At 44.1% G+C, this 14,218-nt stretch overlaps 1 protein-coding gene across 1 annotated transcript in view; it reads right to left on the bottom strand.

Annotated features, from left to right (window-relative positions):
• TRPC4AP (transient receptor potential cation channel, subfamily C, member 4 associated protein) overlaps positions 1-14,218 on the bottom strand; it is a 95,301-nt gene that overhangs the window by 13,043 nt on the left and 68,040 nt on the right. The window contains exons 9-10 of the mRNA XM_011929174.1: positions 5,647-5,789; positions 375-506 (exon numbers count right to left, since the gene is read on the bottom strand). Coding sequence (XP_011784564.1) covers positions 375-506; positions 5,647-5,789 — 275 coding nt within the window. The remainder of the gene's footprint in view (positions 1-374; positions 507-5,646; positions 5,790-14,218) is intronic.

The raw sequence follows: 14,218 nt of genomic DNA, 5'->3' as shown, positions 1-14,218 counted from the left end.
AATTCTGGTGCCTCAGCCTCCCAAAGAGTTGTGATTACAGGCACCCAACACCATACTTGGCCAGGCCAGTCTGTAACTCTTGACCTCAAGTGATCTGCCCGCTCAGCCTCCCAAAGTGCTGGGATTACAGGCATGCGCACTGCGCCCGGCCTAGGAACATCTTAAAAGGGATTTCTGCATAGGTTGGGGTGGGGAGTGGGGTTCACTCAGATCCTACTCCAAGGTAGCTTCCAATTAGGGGACTATAAAATATAATTTCAGTGTCCGCTCTACTCCCAAAGGAAAAAAGGTCAAAGGGTCAGCAGCAGGTCTTGAAACAACTACTCCAAGCCAGTGAGGCACCATCTGTCTGTCCCCAGGGGTCTCCTGCTTACCGGGCTACAGTCACAGTTCTGGTTGTGACCATGGAGGACAAGAGCAGATGCTGAATGCTTCCTCCAGATCAGTTTGTCAAACAGATTATTAAGTCCAGGGATCAGCTTGAACTCTGCAATCATTCTGTGAACCTGGATGGGATAGGAAGGAAAAAGTATTAATTAAGCAAATGTGCTTGAAAAATCCAGCAAAACCTCGTGCTCAGTACACACGATAATGACATTCAGGACGAAGAAAGCAACTAACTGTCAGTAAGAAGTGCCGGGGTTTGAAGAAAACATCCTACGCCCACCACACACACTTTCTAACTTCGCTCATTAATGCCCACAATAATCCTACCAGTCATAATGTACAACAGTTCCTATCACAGAAGCATGAGTTTGGGATTCACATAGTCCTGCGTATGATTCAAGAGTCCTTTGGGATTCAAGAGTCCTGGGTTTGACTCTTAGCTTCACCATGTGCAAACTTTGTAACCTTAAATTCCTTAAGATTTGTCTCCTCGTATTAACATGAAAATGTCCCTCATGCTTTGCACTAGGATAAATTTCAGCTGAAAGTAAGATACGATTATTTAAAAACTCTAAGATCCAGAAAAATGTCTGCAAAGAATTAAAAAAAAAAAGATCTAAGGGTTGGAAAAGCCTTTCTGAAGGATCACACTAAACCTAGAAGCTCAAAAAGAGGCTTGTTGACATCAACCACCCAAACCTTTTAAAATTCTGAATGGCAAAACCCAAAGTAAGCAAAGTCACAAGCCAAATATGACAACAAGAGAACAGACACTGGCAATTCATTCCACAAGCAAATAAATTCCTCTATAAGGAGTCCTACAAACATCTCTGATTTTTCACTCTTTCAGACTGGGAAAAATGACAAAGCTCTAAAAGAACGTTGGTGACCTGGGCATCAGGTACATTCACACGCTGTTGGTGGGAGGGCACACTGCTACGACCTGCACAGGGAAGAGGGTTTCGCAGTAGCTCTAAAATTTCAAATCCATAATCCCTTTAACCAGCAATTCCACTTTAGGAATTTACACTCAGATCCATATAAATACTAAATGACACATATTTACAATGCTATTCACTGCAGCATTATTTGTAATGCCCCAAAATAGATATAACCTACACTTCCATCAACAGAGATTAGCGAAATAAATTATGGTATGCCACTCAATGGGATATAAGGCACCAGTAAAAAAGAATCAAGGTGTTTTGTATGTCGTGAACTTAACAACTGCTGAGAGATAATACTGGGAAAGCAAGTATGTTCATGCTATATTATTGACTGTGTAAAAAAAGAGGAATACAATTCGCCTTTGTAAGCATAAAAATGTCTCTAGAAGGATACACTAATAACTGGTAAAATTAGCTGCTTCATGGAACCATCAAATGTCAAGGATCAGAGGGGAGACAGGCTTCATTGATACTAACTTAAATCTTTTAAAACAGAACTACAGTAATGATTTCCCTTTTAAAATCTGTTTATATAACGTAAGGCTATTACTAGCCCTTCTCAGGGCTGTTGTAAGGATCAAGTCAGAAAGCACACGTAAAGCTCTGCACACAGCACCAGTGCTCGCTTATTGCCATTTTACGAGGGGGAGAAGTTCAGCAAGACCAGCCTGGGCAAGGTCAGTGATTGCAATACATCTAACTCAGGTGTTCTGATCCTAAAGTCTGCCCCTTTCTAGCCCACTACAGGTATGCATTTATCTTGGGAGACCAGAACCTGACATCTACGGCTGACATCTATGGTGTTTACCAAGCCATGTACCTTCCTGTCTCACTCAAAGGGCCCTAAGCCAGGCCCAGGTCACACAGCTATAAAACGCTGCAACAATGGCCCACAAAAATTCATTCAGTGCAACTGCCTCACTGCACAGACTAGAAACCCAAGCTTAAAGAGATTGGGGTGAGACACACAGCTGGGAAGAGAGGGGCCTTCTGAGGCAGACTTGGACCTGACCCTGGGTCTCCTAAGTTCAGGCCAGTATTTAGGTTTGAGGTTTCTCCTACATCATTTCCCTTTTCTCTTAACAATACCAGCTTCTTAGCCAGGCATGGTGGCTCACGCCTGTAATCCCAGCACTTTGGGAGGCCAAGATGGGCAGATCACCTGAGCTCAGGATTTTGAGACCAGCCTGGACAATATGGTGAAGCCCTGTCTCTACTAAAAATACAGAAATTAGGGCCGGACGTGGTTGGTTACACCTGTAATCCCAGCACTTTGGGAGGACAAGGTAGGTGGATCGCTTGAGGTCAGGAGTTTCAGACCAGCCTGGCCAACATGGTGAAACCCTGTCTCTACTAAAAATACAAAAATTAGCCGGGTGTGCTGGGGCATGCCTGTAGTCCCAACTACTCAGGAAGCTGAGGCAGGAGAATTGCTTGAACCTGGGAGGCGGAGGTTGAAGTGAGCAGAAACTGCATCCAGCCTGAGTGACAGGGAGACTCCATCTCAAAAACAAAAACAAAATACAAAAATTAGCCAGGCATGGTGGTGTGCGCCTGTAACCCCAGCTACTTGGAGGGCTGAGGCAGGAGGATCGCTTGAGCTTGGGAGCAGAGGTTGCAGTGAGCTGAGATCACGCCACTGCACTGCATGGCTCCAGCCTGGGCAGCAGAGCAAGACTACCTCAAAAAAAGGGGGAGGGAAGGAAGGAAGGAAGGAAGGAGGGAAGGAGGGAAGGAGGGAAGGAAGGAAGGAAGGAAGGAAGGAAGGAAGGAAGGAAGGAAGGAAGGAAGGAAGGAAAGAAAATAGCAGCTTCTTCATGTGTAAAATTTGTAAAACAAATTTTACTTGTAGAATGCATTATTCCTACTCTCAGGTCCAGCCCCGTGGCCTGCTCTATAGGAGGATGGTAGGCAGGTGGGCGAGATGAAGTGCCACTCTACCTGAGGAGGCAGTGGGTAAGAGCTCAGGCTTCGCAGTCGGCAAGCCCTGGGTTCACAAGGTAGCTTTGTGACCCTCGGCAACATTCTTTGATCTCAAGTCCCTTGACAGAAAAGGCGATGGGGGACGATGGAGCTGTTGAAAAGGCTCAGTGAGGTAATGTGGAAGCTACTTAGGGCTTGAAGAAATGACTAAAAGAAGCGACTGCTACATGGATGATTTTCATAAGCACCAGAGGGACGGAACTTGACAGCATTTGGGGAGCCTTTCCAGTCTTGAGATTTCAGTTTGGCCAAGATTGGCCAGAGAACTTGGCCCAACTGCCCATTAACAAGAAGGCCTCTTTAAGGAAGAAGCCTTCTGTGAGGCCTGGCCAAGGAAATCCTTTCCCTTGCTACCCAGTGTAGGCAGGATCTGGGAATCCAGATCCTCACAGTGCCCAGCACACAGCAGAAACCCAGGAAATGCTGACTGTGCAAATGAGAACATGCTAGTGAAAGTGATTTTGGGGGGCCAGGATTTCAAGGTCACTAATGGTCCCTTCCCAAGGAAGCAGCGCTGTAATCATACAGTTTAACTCAAGACTGCAATGACTCATAGCAACGTGGAAACAAGAAGGCTCAGCGAACAGAGAACTGTTGTGAGATGGCAGAAAGAGGAGGCAGGGTAGCAGAGTTTAAATCCTGGCTCTATCCAGGCCTGTCCCCGAGAGCACAGCCTAGTCTATGCCCTGGCTTTCTCAAGAATCGAGTGTGGGGACACAGAGTCACCACCTGTTGTGTAACTTACTAAATACCTGAAAATTCAAACAACTGTGAAAGTGCCTCGAAAAAGTAACAGCACTCAACACATAGAAGCTGTCCCTACAATTATTTCAAACATAAATAACTGTGAGAGTGCCTCAAAAAAGTAATAGCACTCAACGCATAAAAGTTGTCCCTACAATTATTATTTTTTATAAAAAACATGTTCCATATTGAAGGAAGGGACACCAATGCTGTGGCTATCAGTGTGGGATCTCATCCAGTGTCCTGGTTTTAAATACAACCATATGCTGAGGACTCCCAAAGTGACACCTCCAGCCTTGCCATCTCCCCAACAACAGCAGCTGTAGGTAATCAATCCAAGTGCCAATTCCATCAGACACCTCAAATCTACCTTGTACAAAACACAGCTCCCCATATTCCTAAGCCTGCTCCTCTCTACCCCTTACCTGCTGGTCTTAACCATCTCAATACATGGCAAATCCATTCTCCTATTTGCTTAGTTCACATCCAAACCATCAGCAAATCCTATCTTTCAAAATGTATCCAGAATGCAACCACTTCCCACCAGTCCCAACACCAATATGCTGGTCCTAGCTGCTATCATCTCTTGGCCCTATTATGAGGGCCCCTAATGGTCACCCTATTCCCTTCCTTGCTGTTTCCAGTCTTTCCCAAAGCAGTCAAAGGAATGACTTCTCACTTCATTCGGAGTAAAAACCAAAGTCTTTAAAATGGCCTGTGACAGCTTGACGTGACCTGGTCCCTGCGAGGCCTCAGGCTTCCTCTCCTGGCTGTTTTCTCCAGGCCGTCTCCCAGTTGCCTCACTGTTCCAGTGACTACGCACACTCCTCCCCAGGGCACTGCCCTGTCCCACCTGCTCCACTTTGATTCTCTTCCAGACGTTTTCATCCTCACTTGTAAAATGGAGGTAACTGCACCGCCGTTGCCCAGACTTGTGACAGTCCAGTGTCTGACTCAGAAAGGTGTGGAAGGACTGCTGAGACCCCAGCCTCTCCTGCCCCCATGCCTGGTTTCCTCCCTGAGAGAAGGGCGTGGTCTGCGGGAAAAGGCTACTTCTCAACAGTCTTGAGGAGGAGGGCTGCACTCTTCCAAGCCCTTTTTCCTCTACTGTAGGTTATGGGCCCTTCCTCCTCCATCTTGGAATTACTTCAAGACGCAGGGAAGCCCTGCACATCTGGAGCCCCTGTACTTTCCCAGTTTTCCTAAGCAGACACAGCTCTGGGCTCTGTCCCACTGCCCTGAGCCCACATCAGGTTGGCAGCTCCTCCAGCACATCCACAGGGCCAGTCTTGCCAGTTTTCATCCCTTTAATCTTCACCTCACAGAGGCAACTGCCTGCTCCTGCCCTGAGCACCAACCAGGAATGCCTAGAAACGCTCCATACAGCAACGCACAGTGGAAAGACTCCCGTTTCTGGAATCAGCCTGGTTTCCTGATGGGTAGAACAGTAGGAGAAATACCCCTATGCTCTCCCAGGCTAGAGCAAGAGCCATTCCAACAGAAGGCCCTGTGGAGCACCTGGCATACCATGAGCGCCTGGGCAGCACCTGCTCCCCGTGTCCTGAGACGCTGGAGAGGGGCCCACCTGGTTTCGCTGACGCCCCATCAGCAGCACGCAGAGGACATAGAGCACTTCCAGTTTGTACATGATCTCATGCATAATCTTCATTGACTGGGGCAGCTGGGTCCTGGCTGACGTGTGAGGCAGGCCATTCTCCTCAGAAGCCCCTGGAGGAGGGAACACAATGGAGGCTGACACAGCCACCGGAGAGAGGATTGAGTCACGGCTTGTGAGGAAACACATTTCTGTCCCTCGAACTTGCTCTTAACAGACTTGTAGCATAGCCATTCAGCTGGGCCTTGAGCCTGAACAGAGACTCTGAAAGCTGCAAAACTCCCTCCACACCCCCAGGAGCCAGGTAAGCTCAGAGACTCAGAAAAATGGACTCTGCAGTAGTTGTATCTCATCAACTTCTACATGAAGTAAAAATACTCGGACACAGCCAACACAGTAACATGACCCATCCCTCCCTGCTTATCCCCTTCTCCTGCCACCAACCAGACCCCCAGAAAGTGCCCAGGCAGACGTCTGACAGCAAATTATGGGGACCGCTCTTCAAGTCGCAAATGGCCCTGCTTACTTGGTTCTACTGCTGAGATTCCATGAGGGACACTGCGGAAGCCCAAGAGGGATTCTTTTTGAAGAATTCCCTATTTTTTAAAACAACCATCTAAATTTTTCTAAGGTTCAACTTTCTAAAGCAGACTGGGTATCACAACTGATGCTACTGATGCAGATGAACACACTATCTATAGGCAGACTTTCATTTTACCCAATGTCATTACTGCTAACATCAACAGCAGCTAAGTAATATTTACCGGGCACTTGACATGTGTCAGACTTACTGGCTTTATGACTTTGGGCCAGTCCCCTCCTCACTAGGCCTTAGACTGCTCTGTACTACTGCAGCGGACAGCTAGGGTTACTGTGAAGACTGAATGGGAACATAAGAGAGGCCCAGCATCTGATTCTTAGGAAGCCCCCATTCACTCCTAGATCCTTTATTTATGTATTTATTTATTTACTTACTTACTTACCGAGTCTGGCTGTGTCACCCAGGCTGGAATGCAGTTGTGCGATCTCGGCTCACTGCAACCTCCGCTTCCTGGTTTCAAGCAAGTCTCCTGCCTCAGCCTCCCGAGTAGCTGGGAATACAGGCGCATGCCACCATGCCCAGCTAATTTTTCTATTTTTAGTAGAGATGAGGTTTCACCACGTTGGCCTGGCTGGTCTTGAACTCCTGACCTCAAGTGCTCTGCCCACCTCGGCCTCCCAAAGTGCTGGGATTACAGGGGTAAGCCACTGTGCCCGGCCTAGATCCCTATTATTTTAAAAGGGCATCGGTCAAGAGTCAGGAGAGGCTAAGTGATCTTAGCAGAGTGACTTCCCTTCAGTTTCCTCATTTTTAAGGTGAAAAGATGAATCAATAACTGCCAAGGTCCTCTCAAGCTCCTATAGGAACCGTTTCCCTAGAGGCCTTTTGCAAAGGCCTCTATGTGGTATAGAGGAGTGGTTATCAGATATATTCAGGTAAGGCTCATACAGAAAACATAGTGATACTCTGCAAAGTATCAAGACAGAAGAACCTAACTTATTCCAACCGGGTGTGGTGGCTCATGCCTATGATCCCAGGACTTTAGGAGGCAAAGGCAGGTGGACTGCTTGAGCCTAGGAGTTTGAGACCAGCCTGGACAATACAGTGAGACCTCATCTCTATAAAAAAATTTAAAAAATTAGCTGGGCATGGTGGCATGTGCCTGTAGTCCCAGCTACTGAAGAGGGAGAGGTGGGATGATCGCTGGAGTCCGGAAGGTGAAGGTTGTAGTGAACCAATAGAGATCATGCCACTGTACTCCAGCCTGGACGACAGAGCTGAACCTTGTCTCAAAAAAAAAAAAAAAGAGAGAGAGAATCTACCTTACTCTATCCTACAGACTTGGAACTACTTTTCCCAGCCATGTTATGTTAAAATCACAATGCTGGAAGACAACAAGCTGCTGAATGAAGCGTGACTGAGACACAGCATGGCACGGTAGTTACGAGCAGAGACCCTGAAGCCAAACTACTGGGTTTGAACCCCAATCACTAACTGGGTGGTCTTCAGTAAATCAGTGGACCTCTCATGCTTCAGAATCCATCCTCCTTTGTAAAACAGCAATACTGACAACCATACCCACCCTTTAACGTTGTAAGGAGTAGAGGAATATATTGAAGGCGCCGAAACAATGCCTGAAGTAAGCAACATACAATTAGAAACTAAATATAAGTTCTCAGAAAACTGAGTTTATCTGCTAACGCTTGCTTGCTACTTTGTATTCTTCTTTTTCATCTCCAAGCTTTTAATGGGAACTAAACAGGCAGGAGACAAAGACTCAGGAAAAATTTACTGGAGAAATTTTTAATTTAAGAGATTCCATCTACTCATATTTATTCTCCTGTACCTTGGGCAAAAAACTATAGTTACTCAATTTCCATGTTAGGACTCCTTGGCCCAGCTTCCAGAACAGTTAAGTGTCGGCTAATCTGCAAAGTGAACCTGAAGAACTATCACGCAGAATCCTGCCTCTGTCATACACTGCTGTGTGACCTTGCATGCTTGGTATCCTCAGCACCCAGCCCATGGTGCTCTAGGGAGTCCTGCAGGGAAGGATGTTTATGGAAGCAGTGGGCACAGTGTGGGGCACACAAGTCCTACTGAGAAATGAACATCTACGAAGCTAGAGACAGGGCAGCTTGACGCCTCTCCAAGTCACCACCAACTTTTGGTGCCTGGCTTGTACAGGCCTGACAGACTTTCTGGGATATTTTCCAGAAACAGTCTCCAAAGCAATGGAGAGCTTAGCAACAAGGACAGTCCCAAGGATGAGAATGGGAAAACCAGCTCACGAGGCCTGTGCCTCCCTCCGAGTCTCTTCAGCTCTACCACGCCGACTGGAGCGGTCACCACTCTCTCTGTCTGCACTGCACTCCGTTTTCTGCAGGCATGCACACTCATTTGTTGTCTTTTTTTTAACAGCTTGGAGGTACAATTCACATATCATGCAATTCATCCATTCAATTAACCATATCATGATTTTTAGGATATTCATAGAGTTGTGCAGCCATTACCACAATCAATTTTAGAGTATCTTCATCACCCCCCAAAATCAGCCTTGTACTCACTACCAGTCACTTCCTATTTCCCACCAAACCCCTTAGCTCTAGGCAACCATGAAACTATTTTCCGTCTCTAGGTAATTGCCTATTCAGGACACTTCATATTAATGCACTCATGCAATATGCCGTCTTTTGTGATGCTTCTTTCACCTAGTACAATGTTTTCAGGGTTTATCTATGCCGTGGCACCGATCAGCATTCCCTTTTTTTAACTGCCGAATAACACCCGCTAGTATAAATACGCCACATTCTGGCTTGGCACAGTGGCTCACGCCTGTGATTCCAGCACTCTGGGAGACCAAGACGGGAAGATCGTTTGAGCGCAGGAGTTTGAGACCAGCTTGGGTAACACAGCAAGACCCTGTCTCTTTTTATTACAGAAAATAAAAAAATTAGCTGGCCGTGGTGGCGTGCACCTGTGTTTCCAGCTACTCGGGAGGCTGAGGTGTGAGGATGGCTAAGCCTGGGAGGTCAGGGCTGCAATGAGTGCAATGAGCTGTGATCACACCACCGCACTGTAGCCTAGGCGACAAAGCAAGACCCTGTCTCCAAAAAAAATAAATACATAAGAATATACCATATCCTGTTTATTCATTCATCGGGTGACAGTCATTTGCATTGTTTCCATTATTTTGGCTGTTATGAATATGCTGTGATGAATATTCCTGAAAAAGTTTTTGAGTAACATGTATTTTCATTTATCTTGGGTATATACCTGGGAGTAGGATTTCTGGGCCCTATGACATAACTGTATGTTAACCTTCTGAGGAACTGCTAGACTGTTTTCTAAAGTGGCTGCACTATTCTACATGTCCACGAATAGTGAATGTGGGTTCTGATTTCTCCCCATTCTTGCCAACCCTCATTAGCCACCTTTTTTGATGACCATTTGAGTGAGTCATCGTGGGGTTTGTGTTTTCCTCTATCACCTAAACTGAAGTGCAGTGGCAGGACCACAGCTCCCCGCAGCCTTGAACTCTGGACCCAAACAATCCTCTCACCTCAGACTCCCAAGTTGCCAGGACTACTATGGGCACATGCCACCATGCCTGGCTAACCAAAAAACATTTTTTTTTTTTTTTGTAGAGATGAGGTCTTGCTCTGTTGTTCGAGCTGCTCTTGGACAATCTTCCTGCCTTGGCCTCCCAAAGTGTTAGGATTACGGTGCCAGCCACTGTGCCTGGCCTCACTGTGGTTTTGATTTGCATTTCCCTGATGGCTAATGATGGTGAACATTTTTCACGTGCTTAATAATTATTTGTATATCTTCTTTGGAGAAATGTCTATTCAGATCCTTTGTCCATATTTTGAAATGGGTTGTCTTTTTATTATTGAGTTATGGGAGTTCTTTATACATTCTAGATACAACTCCCTTATTAGATATATGATTTGCAAAAATGTCCCAACCCTGTATTCCCCACAAAAACATTCTTCCATGCTGTGTGGTTCTCTTTTCACTTTCCTGATAGTGTTTTCTGAAGAACAAAAAGTTTTAACTTCGATGAAGTCCAATCTATTACTTATTTACCTGGTTGCTTGTGCTTCAGATGTCACTGTGTATGACATCTAAATTGTTAAATCCAAGGTCATGAAGCTTTCTCCTTATGTTTTCTTCTAAGGGTTTTGTAAGTTTAGCTCTTTTATTTAGGTCTTTGACCCTTTTAATTTTGTATATGACATGAGGCAGGGGATCTAACTTCATTCTTTTGCATGTGGACATCAAATGGTCCCAGTACCATATGTTGAAAAGACTACTACTGTTTCCACCAATGAATGGTCTTGGTACCCGCTGAAAATCAATTGATCATAATAAGCATGAGGGTTTATTTCTGAACTCTCAACTATGATCAGATGCCTATCCTCAGGCCGGCAGCACAGTGTCGACTGCAGCTTTGTAGTAAGTTTTCAAGTCAGGACATGAGTTCTCTTAGGTTTTTCTTTTTTTTTTTTTTTTAAAAGACAGAGTCTCGCTGTCACCCAGGCTGGAGTACAGTGGCACAATCACAGGTTACTGCAGCCTCAAACTCCTGAGCTCAAGCTAACCTCCCACCTCAGCCTCTTGAGTAGCTGGGACTATAGGTGGGTGCCACGAGGCTTGGCTAATTTTTAAATTTTTTGGAGACAGGGGTCTCGCTATATTACCCACGCTGGTCTCAAACTCCTGAGGCCAAGTGATCCTCCAGCCTCAGCCTCCCAAAGTGCTGGGATTACAGGCATGAGTCACTGTACCCGGCCTAGTTCAAGACTGTTTTTGTTCATCTGAGTCTCTCGCATTTCTACATGAATTTTAGGATCAGCTAGTCCATTTTTGCAAAGTAGTCAGCTGAGAGTTCTGACAGAAACTGTGTTGAATCTGCAAGGCTGACCTGTAGATCAGTAATGGGAATACTGTTAACAATATTAATCTTCTGATTCAAAGACAAGGGATGTCTTTACATTTATTTAGGGTTTAATTTTTCAATGATGTTTTAGAATTTTCAGAGTATAAGTTTTACACTTAAGTTGCTAAGTATTTTATTTTTTTGATCCTATTGTAAATAAAATTTTTGTAATTTCATCTTTGGTTTGTTGATTGCTACTGTATAGAAATACTACTCATTTTTTAACATTAGCCATTCTGAACCTTTGTTGAACCTGTTTATTAGTTTATTGGTTTTTATAGTAGGTTCCTTAGGTTTTTCTATATATAAGATCATCCCATCTGTGAAGAGTTTCACTACTTTTCTAATTTGCATGCCTTTAATTTCTTTTTCTTGCCTAACTGCCCTAGCCAGAACCTCCAATACAATGCTGAAGAGAAGCGGCAACAGCACTGCCACTTCCAGAAACAATCAGGAACTCTTGGTCCTGATCTTAGTGGGAGAAGCTTTCCATTTTTTGCCATTAGGTATGATGTTAGTCATGGGTTTCTGTAGATGCCCTTTAACAGGCTGAGGAAGTTCTCTCCTGAGTTTTTGTTTTTACCAGAAGGGGTGTTGGATTTTGTCAAATGCTTTTATGGAAACGATCATGTGGTTTTTGTCCTTTATTCTATGAATACAGTGTATTACATAAACTGATTTTCAAACGTTGAACGAAACTTACATAAATTCATTTGGTCATGGTATACAATCCTTGTATGTTGCTATACTTGGTGTGTTAGTATTTTGTTGAGGATTTTTGCACCTATAATCGTAAGAGATACTGGTCTTGTGATGTCTTTATCTGGTTTTGGTATCATGATAATATGATCTCAAAGAATAAGCTCGGAACTGTGCCTTCCTCTTTTATTTTCTATTAGAGTCTGGAAAGTATTGGTGTGAATTCTTGAAACACTTGGTAGAATTAACCAGTGAAGCCACGTGGGCCAGGACTTTTCTTTGTGGGCAGTTTTTCATTATTTATTCAATCTTGTTGTTACAGTCCTTTCAGGTTTTCTGTTTCTTCCTGAGTTAGCTGCGGTAGTTTGTGTCTTTTAACTGGCTCATTTCATCCAGGTTATTTAGTTTATCGGCTTCCATGGTTTATAGTATCCTCTTAGAGTCCTTTTACTTTCTTAAGGTTGGTTGTAATGTACCTTCTTTCATTTCTAATTTAGTAATTTGAGCCTTTCTTTTTTGGTCAGTGTGGCTAAAAGGTTGTCAACTTTGTTGATCTTTTTAAAGATTATCTTTAAAAAAATCATCTTTGGTTTTGTAGATTTTCTCTATTGTTTTTCTATTCTCTATCTCACCAGTTTTCACTCTAATCCTATTACTTCCTTTTCCTCTTGAGATGTTTGTTTTTTTCCCAATGACTTAAGGTAGATGTTTAGGCAATTTAGATTTATTTAAAAATGTAGGCATTTATAGCTCTAAAGTTCCCTCTAAGTACACTTTAGCTGCATCCCCTAAGTTTGATATATAGTGTCATTTTCATTTCTCTCAAAATATTTCCGTGTTTTTTTTTTTGGAGACAGAATCTCGCTGTCACCCAGGCTGTGGTGTGATCTCAGCTCACGGCAACCTCCGCTTCCAGGGTTCAAGCGATTTTCCTGCCTGGACCTCCTGACCTTAAGCGACCCACCTCCTTGGTCTCCCAAAGGGCTGGGAATGTAGGCGTGAGCCACCGCGCCCAGCCTCAAGATATGTCCTAATTTTGCTTGTGATTTCCTGTTTGACCCACTGGTTATTTAGAAGTATACTGGTTAATTTGCATGTATTTATTAATTTCCCAAGTTTCTGTTATTTATTTGTAACTCACCCCACTGGGATTTGAGGACACACTTTGGTACAATTTTAATCCTTTTAAATTTGCTGAACTTTTTATGGTCTATCCTGGAGAATGTTCATGTGCACTTGAGAAGAATGTGCATGCTGTAGTAGTTGGGTGGAGTGGTCTACAGTGCTCTGTTAGTCCTTGTTGGTATACAGTATTTTGAATCTTCTGTTTTCCTGTTGATCTTCTGCTTAGTTTTATCCATTATTAAAAGTAGTATGTTAAGGTCTCCAGCTGTTGTTTTTGAACTATTGCTTTCTTCCAATCTGCTAGTTTTTGCTTCACGTATTTTTGGGGGGCTGTTTTTAGATGCATACATGTTTATAACTGTTATATCTTCTCGATGGTTTCACCCTGTTATTATAAAATATCCCTATTTTGCTCTGATAATAGTTTTTGTTTTAAAGTCTCTCCAGCTCTTTTGGCTGGGTGGTGGTGGCTCACACCTGTAATCCCAGCACTTTGGGAGGCCAAGGCAGGCGGATCACCTGAGGCCATTTGAGACCAACCTGGCCAACATGGTGAAACCCCATCTCTACTAAAAACACACACAAAAATTAGCCGGCCGTAGGCTCCACACCTGTAATCCCAACTACTTGGGAGGCTGAGACACGAGAATTGCTTGAACCCGGGAGGTGGAGGTTGCAGTCAGCTGATCGTGCCATTGCACTCCAGCCTGGGCAACAGAGTGAGACTCTGTCTCTCCAACTTTTTAAAAGTACAGCCTCTCCAGCTTTCTTGTGGATGCTGCCTGCATGATACATCTTTTTCTGTCCTTTACTGCCCTATTTTATCTTTGAATTGAAAGTGTGTTTTCTGTAGGCTGCATATAACTGGATCTTGTTTTCTGATCCAATATAACAATCTGTCTTTTGAATGGTTAAATCGATTTGCATTTAATGTTACTATTGATAAAGCTGGACTTACTTCTGTCATTTTTTTGTTTTCTATAGTCTTGTGTGTTTTCTTGTTCCTCAAAAAAATTTTTTTTAAATCTGAAAAATATTAAGATGTATGTGTTAAGCAACTTTTTTTTTTTCCTGATATGGAGTTTCACTCTTGTTATTCAGGCTGGAGTGCAATGATGCCATCTTGGCTCCCCACAACCTCCGCCTCCTGGGTTCAAGCGATTCTCCTACCTCAGCCTCCCAAGTAGCTGGGATTACAGGCAATGTGCCACCACGCCCGGCTAATTTTGTATTTT

Source organism: Colobus angolensis, unplaced genomic scaffold (genome assembly GCF_000951035.1).
Source record: "Colobus angolensis palliatus isolate OR3802 unplaced genomic scaffold, Cang.pa_1.0 Scaffold8, whole genome shotgun sequence".
NCBI lineage: Eukaryota > Metazoa > Chordata > Mammalia > Primates > Cercopithecidae > Colobus > Colobus angolensis.
The sequence above is the reverse complement of the archived record's forward strand: the minus strand, read 5'-3'. Positions and strand labels throughout refer to the sequence as shown.